The following is a 13,569-nucleotide window of genomic DNA, read 5'->3' as shown; positions in this document are numbered from 1 at the left end:
GGACCATATATATGTTTGGTATTGCAAAATAATCCAAGTTCGAGCATTACAAATTTAAATATAGAAGTAGATCTTTCAATGTAGTTATCGATTTACCAAGTTTCGAACAATTTTTTGACCTCGTTTAAGAAACATATGATGTGTAGTCTTAATTATACTTGACCCAACTACAATATACCGTCGCTTAAAACACAAGTGTTTGATAAATGATGGAAGGTGGTGAAGGATGGGAGACCACGCCCATATTGTGTGTGCAAGATCATCAATCATGGATCATCTTTAAAGTTAGGTAAGAGGTAGGGTTGAAGAGGGAACATCAAGCGAAGGGGGCTACCAATACAAGTGTTCTCAAGTGATCGATTGAGTTATAGCCAAGGCTAAAAAGCTGACACTTTTTCAAATAATGATGATCCCATTTACTTACACACAGTCTCACACACAAAAACCACGTCTTGCTGAGAAGACTCCAACCTGGATGGAATGAAGCGAAAAATGACAGGTCTTAATTAGATACAAACTCTGAAAAACCATCCTCGTTAACCTGTTTAATCAATATAATGGCTACTCGGAGTAAATATGTATTATATATTGGTTAATGTGTGTCATATAGGTATCGATATACATATATATGGTAGTCTACCAGATTACATGACTCTTACTTAAACTTGCCCTGGGGACTTCGGCTTTAATAAATTTCACCTCCCACAGGTCAGAGTTAGGTACAAATTCTGTCTGCCCTTTTCTTCATAATATTTCGCTGGTAATTTTTTCGGACGATTTTTCAATTTTTTTGGGTTTTTTGAGAAATGATCTATATATATTAAGAATAATTAAGTTTTTTTATAAGTTGAAATAGTATTCTCTTTATAGTTTTGGTAGTCCATCATATGGTGATTCTTTGTCAATTGTCTAATAATGATACTCTGCCTTATTTTCACTTTACATGGGTCAAAGGTAGCTGCAAATTCTGTCTGCACTTTTCTTCATAATATTTCACCGGTAATTTTTTTGGACGATTTTGATTTTTTTCGGTTTTTTGAGAAATGATCTAAATATATTAAGAATAATTAAGTTTTTTTTTTCATAAGTTGAAATAGTATTCTCTTTATAGTTTTGGTGGTCCATCATATGGCGATTCTTTGTCAATTGTCTAATAATGATACTCTGCCTTATTCAGCTCATTCTGTACGTCAATCCTCGAATAATAATGATTCTCTCTAAACTTAATTCCTCATTGATTCAGTACCATATAGCATTAAGACTGTTTTCAGAGTTTTTTTTTTTTTTTTTTAAATAATCATTCGTTATGTATATTATATTCGTGTACCAGACAGTTCTTAATATCACAGAAGGATTCATTAGCTTCCTATATAAGTCCAAAAATAGTGAGACATATAAAGATTTGGTGAAATCTGAAAAAGGAAAGGGTCCAGTTACTCTAAAAGAAGGGATAAGTTCGGCACTTTACATGTCTGTCCAAAACTACCTCTTATTGCATGCCCCATTTCTAGCATTATACTTTGGTTGATTTGTCCCATGATCCCCACTTTCATCTGCATATGTCTTTTTCTCCTGTTCATTCAATTCAGACCCAGAAAATCATGTTCCTTTTGTCTCTGTTTCCTTCCTGTTATAAACTGAAAACTCTAAACAAGATATCTAGCCATACAGAAATTAGTAAATCTCTATGACCAGAAAATAATCTAGAAACCTTTTCCGTCAAAGTTACTGGCCAGATAGAGAGTTCGGCAATTGAGATTTACCTTCTAAGATGTTAGAAATAAGTGCTCAAATTAATGTTTCTAACCAATAAGAGAAGTTTGATTTTCTCCAGAAGCTGCTTTGGCCTCAGCAGATGAGAAAGAGAGAAGGAGCTGAGCAACAACGTGAAAGAGATCATGTTGAGGAGGCTATCTTCTCTTGGATTGCATCAAAATTTTCATCAATTAAACAAACCTAGCAGAAAAAATGTTTTGTGTGTGAGATCAGTTTCTATTAGACTCTTTCTTTCTTGAATCCTTTAGGGATATAAGGTGTCATTTGGTATGTTGAAAAGATTTTTGATGAATGGGAATAAGAAAGGAAATGGAAATGAGATTAACGAGTATATATTTAATATGAAGTTTGATATGTCAGATGTTTTACTTTTTATATCATTTTTATATGTTTATTTAAACCACCGCACATGGAAGTTCAAAGATGGTAGAGGATTGAGAAACAATACTTACATGAAATTTTTTATATCATTGTGTTAAGTTCTCTAATTACATATGATCATATATCCTATTTTTTTAAATATTGACGTTTAATAATATTTAATTATAAATCCACATGAAAAAAAAAGGATACATGATTATATGCAATTGAATAACTTAACATTGAATATAATGAATTTAAGTTTTTCTTCAAGAGTAAAATGTGTTACTTGAATTGCAAAAAAAGAAGATGAGAATATAACGACGACCAATTAAGGCTTGATCTGTGGCATAGTCGACGTTTGGTGGGCTTCAAAATGGTGAGCCTTCAGACTACCAATGGTGGTCGATGGTCTTCGAACTCATTAATGCGGAAAATGATGGTGGGTGAAGAACGAAATTTTGGTTAAAATATGAGGGTACTTGGGTAAAAAGAAAGGGCTTCCCAGAAAACAAAAAGTTTGGATATTTTTCATAAAGGTTGGTGGGAGACCAATTGATGGAATTTGGCTCCCAAGAATAACGTGTTGCTACATGTCAAATTAGGAATCGTGTCCACTTCCTTTTAAAGGCGTGCTTGGATGCCTTTTAAAAAATAATTTTACGTAAGTTGAAATAAAACTCTTTTCACATATTTATTTTATACTCACTTCATATGCTATAAGATTACTTTTAAAACTACCCAAATACCCCCTAAATCCCCTTTTCATCACCAAGCCAGATTACCCTTGTACACCAAACATGACCTAAGAATTTTTCCCCCATTTGGCACGTATGATGAAAAGATCTTTTTATAAACTGGGAATGGGAAAGAGAATGGAATTAGGATTAAAAGTATGTTTGGTAACTGGTGTGTTAAAAATAATTAAATTAAATCCTATTATCTTTTTCGTTTTATGTCTATTTAAATAACGTTATTTCTATTGCAACGAAGATGAGATTACCTACAGAGGCCATAGATCTGAGAGACGGTCGATGTTTAGTGGGCTTTAAGAATATGATGACCCATACTCTTGAGCTCATTGATGCAGAAGATGAGATGGCGGGTGAGGAAAATTGGTTCAAATATAAGGGTTTTTGTCAAGAAAAGTCGCTTAGCTTCCCCAAAAAAATTGAATTTTTAATAGGGTGAATTATACAAAAATCCCGAATAAGAAAATTAAGTACCCATGGGCTCTAATCACTTGTAAATACATAAATTTCATATATAAATGATACTAAAGAAATAATTGATTCTTTTATTTGGGTTATTTTTGTTACTCTCCCTTCTTAATAAGAGGCGGTGGAAAACCAAGTTCCATATTAGAATATACGGCTCCCAAGTAACTTTCATGCTGCATATCAAATTAATTGGGACATTTTTGTTGATCCGTACAGGGAGGCATCTCATACCCGAATTAAAAAATAGAATTTGAAACTAATTCTCATGTAGTTAACGTCCTATTCCAACTCAGGTACACCAATTTTACCTAAAGAGATCATGAGTGACCAGTAAGTGATCGATTGGATTGTGTGTTACTAAACAAACGTTTTATTCTAGATTTGTGGGTGAGCCAAACTTCTAACCTAAAATTTATGTATTAAAAGAAGAAAACAAGATTAACTCTGCCAAACATGGCCAAAATTTTTCTCGTGCGTGATGTGAAGTTAGATATGTAATTTCACAGGCTAATTTATGTGGAAACAAATTATTAAAGAGGGATCAAATGATTTAGGAGTAAGAAAGTAAATGAGAGTGAATGAAAGAGGAGTACTTGTGGGCAATAATGTTATATTTGAATGGTTAGAATATAAGAGTCAATGGGAGAGGTGGACAAACATAATTGTATCATTTCAAGCCTATAATGCAATCCAATATTGCATCACATCAAATGTGCCAATTCAATCATGTCTTGTAACATGAACATCTAGCACTACTTCCTCCCTCACCCGCGCCCCCCCCCCCCAAAAAAAACGCGTATTTTGTTTTTGCTTTATTATTATTATTATTATTATTCAAGTTCATGATATATATAGGACCTTCTGTATTGATTGACACTTTTACCAACCAAATGAGACGGGGGGGAAAGGACAAGCTTCATTTCAGCCTTTATTATCCTCCAAATTAAAAACTATATCTAATCAGTATCCATGTTTTTGTTGTTCCTGTCTCTTTTATGAGATCTTCTCAACCACCTTTTAATATTAAAAAATTAGTTAAGATTAGTTAAATTATACAGATTTTTACAGCTTTTCAAAAGCGTCCTTGATCAAACTAAAATCATTATTTACAACTAGAAGTAAAAGAGATGAGAGCATTTTTGAAAATATGTTAGCCACGTGTCATAAATTTTTTAGGTGGTCTTATATATTAAGAATTAATGGGTAGGAAATAAGTGTGAATTCTCTCCGATCTAAAATATGAGTTATTTTCAATTACCTCATTAGAATTAAAGAAGATTACAGTTAAGTTATTGAGTTTATTTTAAATTAAAAAGATTCTCCTGCCCTCACGTCACTTCCCTTTCTTGTTGTACAATGCATACCACTGAAAGACAAAATAAAATAAAAATCTTATTTGATTTTTATTTTGGTTCTAAATATAAAATCTCAATCCATTTATCTCTAATATTTATCAAAATAGTCTTTCTAACAATAATAATTCTAGCCAATACACTTGATTAACAAGGATATTTTAGTAACACATATTTATTACAAATAACTAACTTAACTTCTTTCTTTAATCTCCTCAAATTAGTCAACTAGCTCTTATAATTAAGACCGGAGGTATTATTATTTTTATTTCGATAAACTATAAGCGGGTAAAAAGGGATAGTAATTAGTAACTCTATGTAATTTATATTATGAACTAAGGATTTTTCCTAACCCTATATTTTGGACAGGAGGAGGGAGTACTATGCATTCATGTTTTTTTAACCAAAATGACTTGCTGAGCATAATTGTTTCGTGTTTGTCATAAACACTAAAACTAGTCACATCTTTTCTTTTGCCATCGTAAAACTAATCACATCGAGGTTTTGGTGTCTTGTCATAATTAATTGTATCTGATGAAACATGGTTGGTCCCCCCCCCCCAAAAAATCCACTCTTTTATTTTTTATTTTTGAAATTTTGCGATGACAGTATAAGTCATCTTCTCAACAGTCTTTTTTCAAAAAGAAAAAATCAACTTCTAATTATATATATAATATAAAGTCATTAACAAATTTGCCATTCATATTACAATATAAGACTCAGATAACTAATTTAAAAATATTTAAAAAATTACTAAATTATTTAATTATAATACTACATCCGTTTCTAATTATAAGAGTCAGTTGACTAATTTGAGAAAATTAAAGAAAGAAGTTTAGTTAATTATCTGTAATAGATAGGTGTTGTCTTTCCTAAAATATCGTTACTAATCAAGTATGTTAGCTAAAACCATAATTATTAGAAGGACTATCTTAGAAAAAATTGAGTAAATATGAGAGACAAAATGAATTGGGGTCTTATATTTAGGACCAATATAAAAATCAAACAGGGTCTTATATTAAGGATCGGAAGTAGTATATGACATGATCTTTCTAAAATATTTATATGAATCATTAGATTATATATTAATTTATAAATTAAACAAATTAGTCTGGGTAAAAATAATAAATATAAATAGTTTAAAATATTTTAAATTTTTTTTAAATTTTTTAAATCAGTCAATTGAATTTATATTAAATACTAAAAGTAAAAGTAGTATGAGATATGAATATGAAGTGACATGTGGGGCAAAAAAAGGAACAGTGAAGTGATACCTATTAACTTGTTTTTTTTAAGACTTTCTCCACCAGACGAAACCTAGTCTAGCTATTATCTCCGTCTCATTCTATTTTTAACATGTTATTTACTTTATTTTATGTGATTTATCTTCTTAACTCCACATGTATTGCTCTCTTCGGTTGATAAGAAACAAGTAACTAATTCTTAAGGATACAAAAATGTGGTTAAAGGATTGAAATTCAATTAATATGTTCCAGATGTAAAATTCTTTCTCAAAACGTTCACATTTAATAAATGATTGTTGGGTTTTAATAATTGATCTCATTAATAAATACACATTTTTAATTAATAAGAGAACAAAAAATTATAATAAATACACCAAACAGTATGCTGTTAATTCTTATAAGTAGAGGACCATGAGAATCCTCTCAAAATTCTCTTATAAAACAATCGAAGGGATCATATGAAAATGTTACTATTGTCGTTTCAAAATAATTACCAATTTTGTTTCAATATAACCATCATTTTAACATTATAATAAGACGTTGATTTTTTTTAATTATTTCACTGTTTACTAATGAAAATAATAGCAGACAAGTTTGAGTGCAAACTTAAAAATAATTTATTGGCATCAAGATATTCTTGTCATCTAGGAGTACTTTTTATTATACTATTATGTTCTAATTAGAGACCGACCTATGTTAGAGACGGACTTAGATTCTCTGCGTCACGTCACATATATTTCCATATGATATTATAAATAAATGTTAAGAGATAAAAGTTTATAGAGTCATAATTTTATGTTGAAAATGTTGAAATATTAATTGTCTTCAATGTTATGGTTGTTATTAAATTTTTAAGAATTGGGTATTAAATTCTAATAATAAGATAATATTAAATTTTAAGAAAATAATTCCCATAATATTTTAGTAGGTAAATATAAAATTTTTTATTACAAAAAGTTGATTTTAATAGAAAGTTACGTGACTGCATCCCCCGTGGTCAATGCTATGCCTGCGCAGGATCCATAATTCCATATCCGTAAATTAAAAGACTCTCCAATGCTTGCCCCCGTCAAAAAGAAAATTCTTAAAACACCTTAAAAAAATTCTTCTTTTCCCTCCTGCTCCCGAGTATAGTTCTATTGTGCCTCTGACAATATTCATTCGTCCCTGCCTGACTTCTTAAATTCTCTCACATATATGTTAAAAAATAAAATATTAAATTTTTAAAAATGTCATGCCATCAGCAATTATATATAACCTAATAAAAATCGGAAAGGACTCATTCACAGATATTACTTCCGATCCTAATTATAAGACATCATTTATAGACTATAAAATGAAGTGGAAATTTTATTTAAGACATCACCGAATGCTGAATGTGGAAATTTTTTTTCAATAAAAATTTAAATATTAATTCATGAGGAGCTAGTCTGTATCCAATCCTCTTGATAGAGCATCGCCTTTAGTTTGCTGAGTGAATAGTGTGATCCGCAGACATGGAGGTTATAACCTATGGTCTGTTTTTGGGCTGATGGAAAAAAGGTGTCTGGGCTCCTCTTGTCTTCGTGAGTAGGCTTTTGGGCCATGATATTGGGATTGTAAAGGCCAGTGTCAGTTCAAGTGGACGAATTCAATTAAAAGCCCAACAGCCCTAGAATCTAACCCAAACAGAGAGGGGTGAATCTGCCTTTTCTTCGCCCTTAGTTTTTTACTAAAGTTGTGGACTTTTTAGCAAATTTTACGAGTTACATCCTCCATCGCCCATTGGGTTATAGGATCTGTCGATATTCCTGAAAATTCTGCTTTTGAGAAGACTTTCTTTGGGGTACAGGGATTATGCTCAGAAGTACTTATGTAAGGCTATTTGGGTTAGCTTTTTTTAAAAACATTTTACAATACACAAGATAAACATGTAAGAAAATTTTTGTTTCAATTTACATAAAAATACCATTTTTGATTGATTGTAAACTATATCTAAACTCTCCATAAGTTCACGATCCATAACTTTTATGAGACATAATATCTAAACTACATAACTAAGAGGATTGAATTTAACGAAAAGAGTTAATTTCTCATAATATATAAAAAGGGTTCACATTTAGTGTCCGCTTTAAAATAATACCTATGTGTAGTTAAAAAAAAAAGACATCTGAACTATCTAAGATTTAGATCAAATAACATATGCAGCGCCGTGGCGGTTCTACTAGTCCCGTAAACTAAGCTGTAGCAAAGAGCATGAGAGGCATAAACGCCTCATACAAAGCGAGTACGTTTAGAATCATCCTCTCGTCAGTCTCGTTGGGAGTATCAGAATAATGCTACTTTCAGATTAACAACAAACTGGTTCTAAGCATGGTCTTAGTGCAATAGTGAAGTAAATTGGAGGTTATTTTAGTGGATTTGCGAGACATTCAAACAATTACACATCTTTTTATCCTATTACTGTTTTGATCCTTAATATAGAAATTAGTTAGAGAGTAAGATTTATTTTTAAACACAAGATCTCATATTGTTTTATCTCTTATGTTTTCTTATTTTTTCTAAACCTAATTTATCTAACTTATAAACAAATGATATATAATCCAACATTATACTATGCTGAGATATCAAGTCATATTTATTATAATTAGCCAATTAATTTAATTTTTATTCTTTTAATTTAATTCCTTAGTTATAAAAGATAACCTTTTTTATAACTCGGAAGCTCTTAGTCTTAAATGATAATTTTTATAACAATTATCATTATCTTGAAATTCAAACTGAACATGTCAGTATTTAAAAATATTTAATTAATATTTAAAATTTTAGCATCATCATTTCTTATTAATAGTGTTAGGGCTGAAAGACTGAAAAAATATTTTATTTATAGTCTACAAATAAAATCTTATAATTAGAATTGGAAGTAGTACTGAATACTCATTTTAATTAGTGGCGAATTGGGAATTCGATCCACATACTTTCTCCTTATAAACCAAAAATAAATAAAAAAGGTTATTATTATTTAGGATTTAGTTTGAGACACTGACAATGCTGAAAATTTAAAGAGGAAAGATAAATGATAGGAAATGGGAGAGTGAGTCCTAGTTGGGACAGTGGAGGGAGTGAAGATATTTAGAATAGAAAATGAAGGGAAGTAAAAATGCGAAAGAGATTGAAAACGAGAAGTGGTCAATTAGCTGACCTAATACAAATGTACCAAGGAGTACAATACTCGGAGGGCTGAGGCAGCATAGGTGCCTTTACTAGGAAACTGTAGGACACGCATCATTTTATATTTAATATTGTGTCACCCCACCACGCCGGACACTAACTTTTCTTCCCCTTCCCCCCGGGGCGTTTTTTAAAATATGTTTTGTCATTATTAATATAAATATATGTTTTCAAAATTTATTAAAATCATCTCATCTATATAGTAATAATAAACACAACAGGTAAGATAAATTATGATATTTATAAAACATAAATAGTAGGAAAAATTGGTAAAACAAATTCCTGGTTGAAATTTTAATTGGCCAAAAGGACTTGAATTTAAGTAAGTGCAACTATGATCCGTAAATACAACATATCTTCCGCTATGTGTAATATATCTTTTGTTGTGTGCAAATAACTTCCGTGTTGATCATTATTACACGTTATTGATGATATGTTGCACATAGCAAAAAATATGTTGCATTCATGGATTATAGTTGCACTTGCTCAAATTCAGGTTCTTTTGACCAATTAAAATTTCAACCAGGGATTTTTTTAAACCAATTTTCCCTAAATAGTATTACCTATATTGCTAAATTTCATATAATTTACATATCTGTATTTAATAATAAAAATACAAACGTAAACTAAATCATATATTTCATTTTTAGTTGCTAAAGCTTAATTAAAATCATAATCATAATAATAATGCCGGTCGGGACATTACTTGGCAGACAAATGTTGTTGTTAAGAAAAAAAATAGAGTTAATATAATTTTTTATTTATTCAAGGGATAATTAATTTGGAAGTCCTTATAGTTTTATTCAATTTTGAATTAAGTCCTTGAGTTTCTTTTTCTTTTTATTGGGTCTTTTAAGTTTGTTCTGTTAAATATGTTAATCCCTGTTGTTAAATAAAAAACAACACTGTTAAAACTTTCGTTAAAAAGCACCGCAAGCGTCTTCTCCATCTAAAACAACTCGTTCTATCTCATTTCCCGATAGCTTTTTCTCTCCTCTCTGCATTTGTCTACCTTATTAAGCTGATCCCTTCTCACACCCCAACACATACACATAAATATTAGTACCCCACAGTTGTCCATCACTTAATATGAAAACCCCCATCCTTCCCCTCTCTCCCCTTGCTTGTGTCCATAGTCCCCTTTTGCCATGTCCTCATTTCTCTGTTTCCTCTTTTCTCTTTCATATCTCTCTTATCTTCCCATCCACTGCTTAGCTTTTATGACATAACCTCAAAAGCCAGCAACGACTTCTTCTTGCTTGATGACATAGAATGTCAACCAAGTGACCTTTCTCTCAACTTTAAATTTGCCATTTTCGATAAGGTGACCCCAGCCCTAGCTACTCCGTTCAACTCTGCCTTCCAGAATCCTTCCAGAATCCTCAAGATTTCCAACACATTTGGTCGGAGGCTTGGATGTGATTAAGTACATTGTAAAGACGCAAGATTTTCACCTGTAAGGGGTTCAACTTGTTGCTGATCAAAAACTGGCCAATGTGATAGAAGTATTAAAGAATGATAGAGAGTAGTTTATTAGTAAAAGTTGTCTCAAGAGAAAACTGAAGCAAATTATCAGTTTAGCTTTCATCACAGGAAACAAATAAAAATTGATTGATAAGAGGTAACATGGCCGAAGAGGAGGGATGTTTAAATTCGAGAGAAAAGGATGTTATCAGGGGACATCAGCTTAATAAGGTAGGCAAATGCAGAGAGAGAATAAAGGTTACTGGGAAAGGAGACAGAAAGAGTTGTTTCAGATGGGAAAGACGTTTGCAGTGCCTTTTAACAAAAGTTTTAACAACGTTTTTTTAATTCAACAGCTGGGATTAATGCGTTTAACAGAACAAACTTAAAGGACCCAACAAAAATTAAAAAAGCTCAAGGGCTTGATTCCAAATTGAATAAAACTAGAAGGACCTCCAAATTAATTATCCCTTTATTCAATTTATTTTTATTTTGGTTTTAGTTTATCAAATTTTAAATTATAAGTTATGGCTTCTTAAATTTTTTTACTTAAAATATTAATCCTTATAATTCAATAAATATTTAAACTGTTTTGTTTATAAAGAAACTAAATTTCATAATTTAAAACTTAAAGGACAAAAATCACGAGATAAATTTAAGATGCCAAAAATTATATTAAACCAAATATATATATATATATATATATATATATATAAAAACTCAATCAAATTAATCCCGCGCTTTTTGTTCATTGCGGGGGGATTTTGGCGCGAGCGATCCTAATGGTTTTGGAGGCAAGGGCAATTCCGTCATTTGGACTCGCCCATTATTAGGGTTTCACTTCTCTTTTATTTAAGCCTGGTTCTTTTACATTTTGCTCAGCTTGCGGCCGTTGCGCGTGTGTCTCCTCCGCCAGCCATACCTTTCCCTCTCTCTCCTAATCTCTTTCGTACACATACTCTACCCCTCACTCTCACTGCATGCCCCTTCCTAATCTTTCAGCGATCACCCCAATTCCGATCTTCATCTCTAACCCATTTCTCCTTCCTCGATAGATCGCTTCCTTCTTCCCTTTCAGCTTCATTGTGTGTGCGTGTTGGATCATCAAGAGCTTCACTCAATAGCAAATTTCCACTTCGCCTTGTACATTTTCTTGATCTGGGTTCTGCTCAGATCTTCGAAGTAACTCCTACAGATGGTCGATTTGAGCGGAAAAGTAAGTGATCACGAGTCATCATGGTTTCTTCCGGAGTTTCCTACCAACGCCCTGCCTTGATTCGGATGTGGGGATTCTGATCGAGCTGATTTTGTTCTGTAATGCAGGGATCGGAGGCAGAGGACACCAATAACAGAAACCCTAACGGTGATTCCTCGGAAGAAAGCCCAATGAGCAACGAGCAGAAGAAAACCTGCGCCGACTGCGGCACGACAAAAACCCCTCTCTGGAGAGGCGGTCCGGCGGGGCCCAAGGTAATTCACTCGATCGAAGAAACCCATTTCCTAATAGATTTCACAACATTAAGCTTCGACACGGTTCTGATCATCATTTGTTCTATTCTGTTCACTGCAGTCTCTCTGCAACGCATGTGGGATCAGAAGCAGGAAGAAGAAGAGGGCTATTCTAGGCACGAACAAGGGAAGCACAGAAGAGAAAAAGGGCAAAAGAAGCAGCAACAATGCTAAGATTGGGGATAGTTTAAAGCAGAGATTAATGGCTCTGGGAAGGGAGGTTTTGACGCAGAGATCAACGGTGGAGAGGCAGAGGAAGAAGCTGGGAGAGGAAGAACAAGCGGCTGTGTTGTTGATGGCTCTCTCATATGGCTCAGTCTATGCTTAATGATCACAAATCAGAGTTCTGCTTTTAGAGTAAAAGTAGAGAGAGAGGGAGATGTTTTATAATACACCCTTGCATTTCAGAAACTGTGTGATCAAAATCGTGGGGTGAAATTTTCTGTGATTAGTTTTGTATTAGCTTAGTTTGCTGACTGATGTATTGGTATCATGAATCTTATCAAGAATTGTAAGAAAATGATTGAATCCCAATTTTGGTAATATAATCCCTTATTTGTTCTCAATTCGAATTTGTACATAAGCGTCTGTTGGCTCTGAAATTCCAGAGATGAATAGGCCAGGCTTATTGGTTTTGTTTCTTCTCTCTTCCATTTAATACGTTGCAGAAATTTTGACGCAGAACATTTGAAAGAACAAATATGAAAGAAAGGTGGGAAAACCACCCAAAAAAAAAAAATGGCTTAGGAGAGTCACAAATTTTAAAAGAGGAGGGAACTTCAATAAATCAATACTGAAATGTGCTTTCCTGTTTCCCGCTAGTTTGACCAGTGACATTTGAAGATCCATCTAGCAAAAGTCAATTGACAAACAACGAGGATATTACGGTAATTAAATTTGAAACATTCTTATAACTCTTTTTTTCCCGGCCTGATCATTTCATTGGGTAAAATTGATTTTTTTTTTTTTTTTGTTTTTGCTTTTACGTAATCAACTAACATATCATATGTAGTTCGCCAAATATATATATATATATATATATATATATTACATGTGTGACTGATCCTTGATTCCAGTTTGACTGATAAGTCAAACTGTCCTGTACAAGTCTGTCTCATTACCCATCCTATGAAAAACAAAACAGAGAAATACAGTTGTTCCCGGAGTTTGATGCCCATTTTTTTTAATGACTTCAAATATTTAATAGTCAATATTATTTCTTATTCTAATTATAATATCCTGTTTATAGAGAGATTTTATTATTAGAACTTGACCGGAGGTGATATATTGGAAAGTGATTGCCATTTTTTAACAAGTGAGGCTATTATGGTTGAGGAAATAGTAAATTGGAATAAAAGAAAGAATTTGAATAAGAAAGGGGAAATCCTTGTTTGTGTTGCTATTAAAAGGAAATCCTTACTTACAAATACTAAT

General features: G+C 32.2%; 1 protein-coding gene across 1 annotated transcript; it reads left to right on the top strand.

The window, feature by feature from the left end:
* Positions 1 to 11,517: 11,517 nt before the first annotated feature.
* On the top strand, positions 11,518 to 12,701 carry LOC114715938 (GATA transcription factor 15-like). The gene is made up of 3 exons (XM_028900857.1): positions 11,518 to 11,842; positions 11,950 to 12,096; positions 12,197 to 12,701. Exons 1-3 carry the CDS (start codon positions 11,822 to 11,824, stop codon positions 12,461 to 12,463), a joined length of 435 nt encoding a protein of 144 aa, XP_028756690.1. The 5' UTR covers positions 11,518 to 11,821; the 3' UTR covers positions 12,464 to 12,701.
* The last annotated feature ends 868 nt before the right edge of the window (positions 12,702 to 13,569 follow it).

Source organism: Neltuma alba, unplaced genomic scaffold (genome assembly GCF_004799145.2).
Source record: "Neltuma alba isolate B1F8T4 unplaced genomic scaffold, ASM479914v2 tig00011620_pilon, whole genome shotgun sequence".
Lineage (NCBI taxonomy): Eukaryota > Viridiplantae > Streptophyta > Magnoliopsida > Fabales > Fabaceae > Neltuma > Neltuma alba.
Note: the sequence above shows the minus strand (reverse complement) of the source record. Positions and strands in the feature narration are given on the sequence as shown.

Coding starts and splice junctions, on each gene's coding strand:
- LOC114715938 (XM_028900857.1), top strand. CDS start 11,822: ATGGTCGATTTGAGCGGAAAA. Junction 11,843..11,949: donor TGGTCGATTTGAGCGGAAAA/GTAAGTGATCAC, acceptor TCTGTAATGCAG/GGATCGGAGGCAGAGGACAC. Junction 12,097..12,196: donor GCGGTCCGGCGGGGCCCAAG/GTAATTCACTCG, acceptor TGTTCACTGCAG/TCTCTCTGCAACGCATGTGG.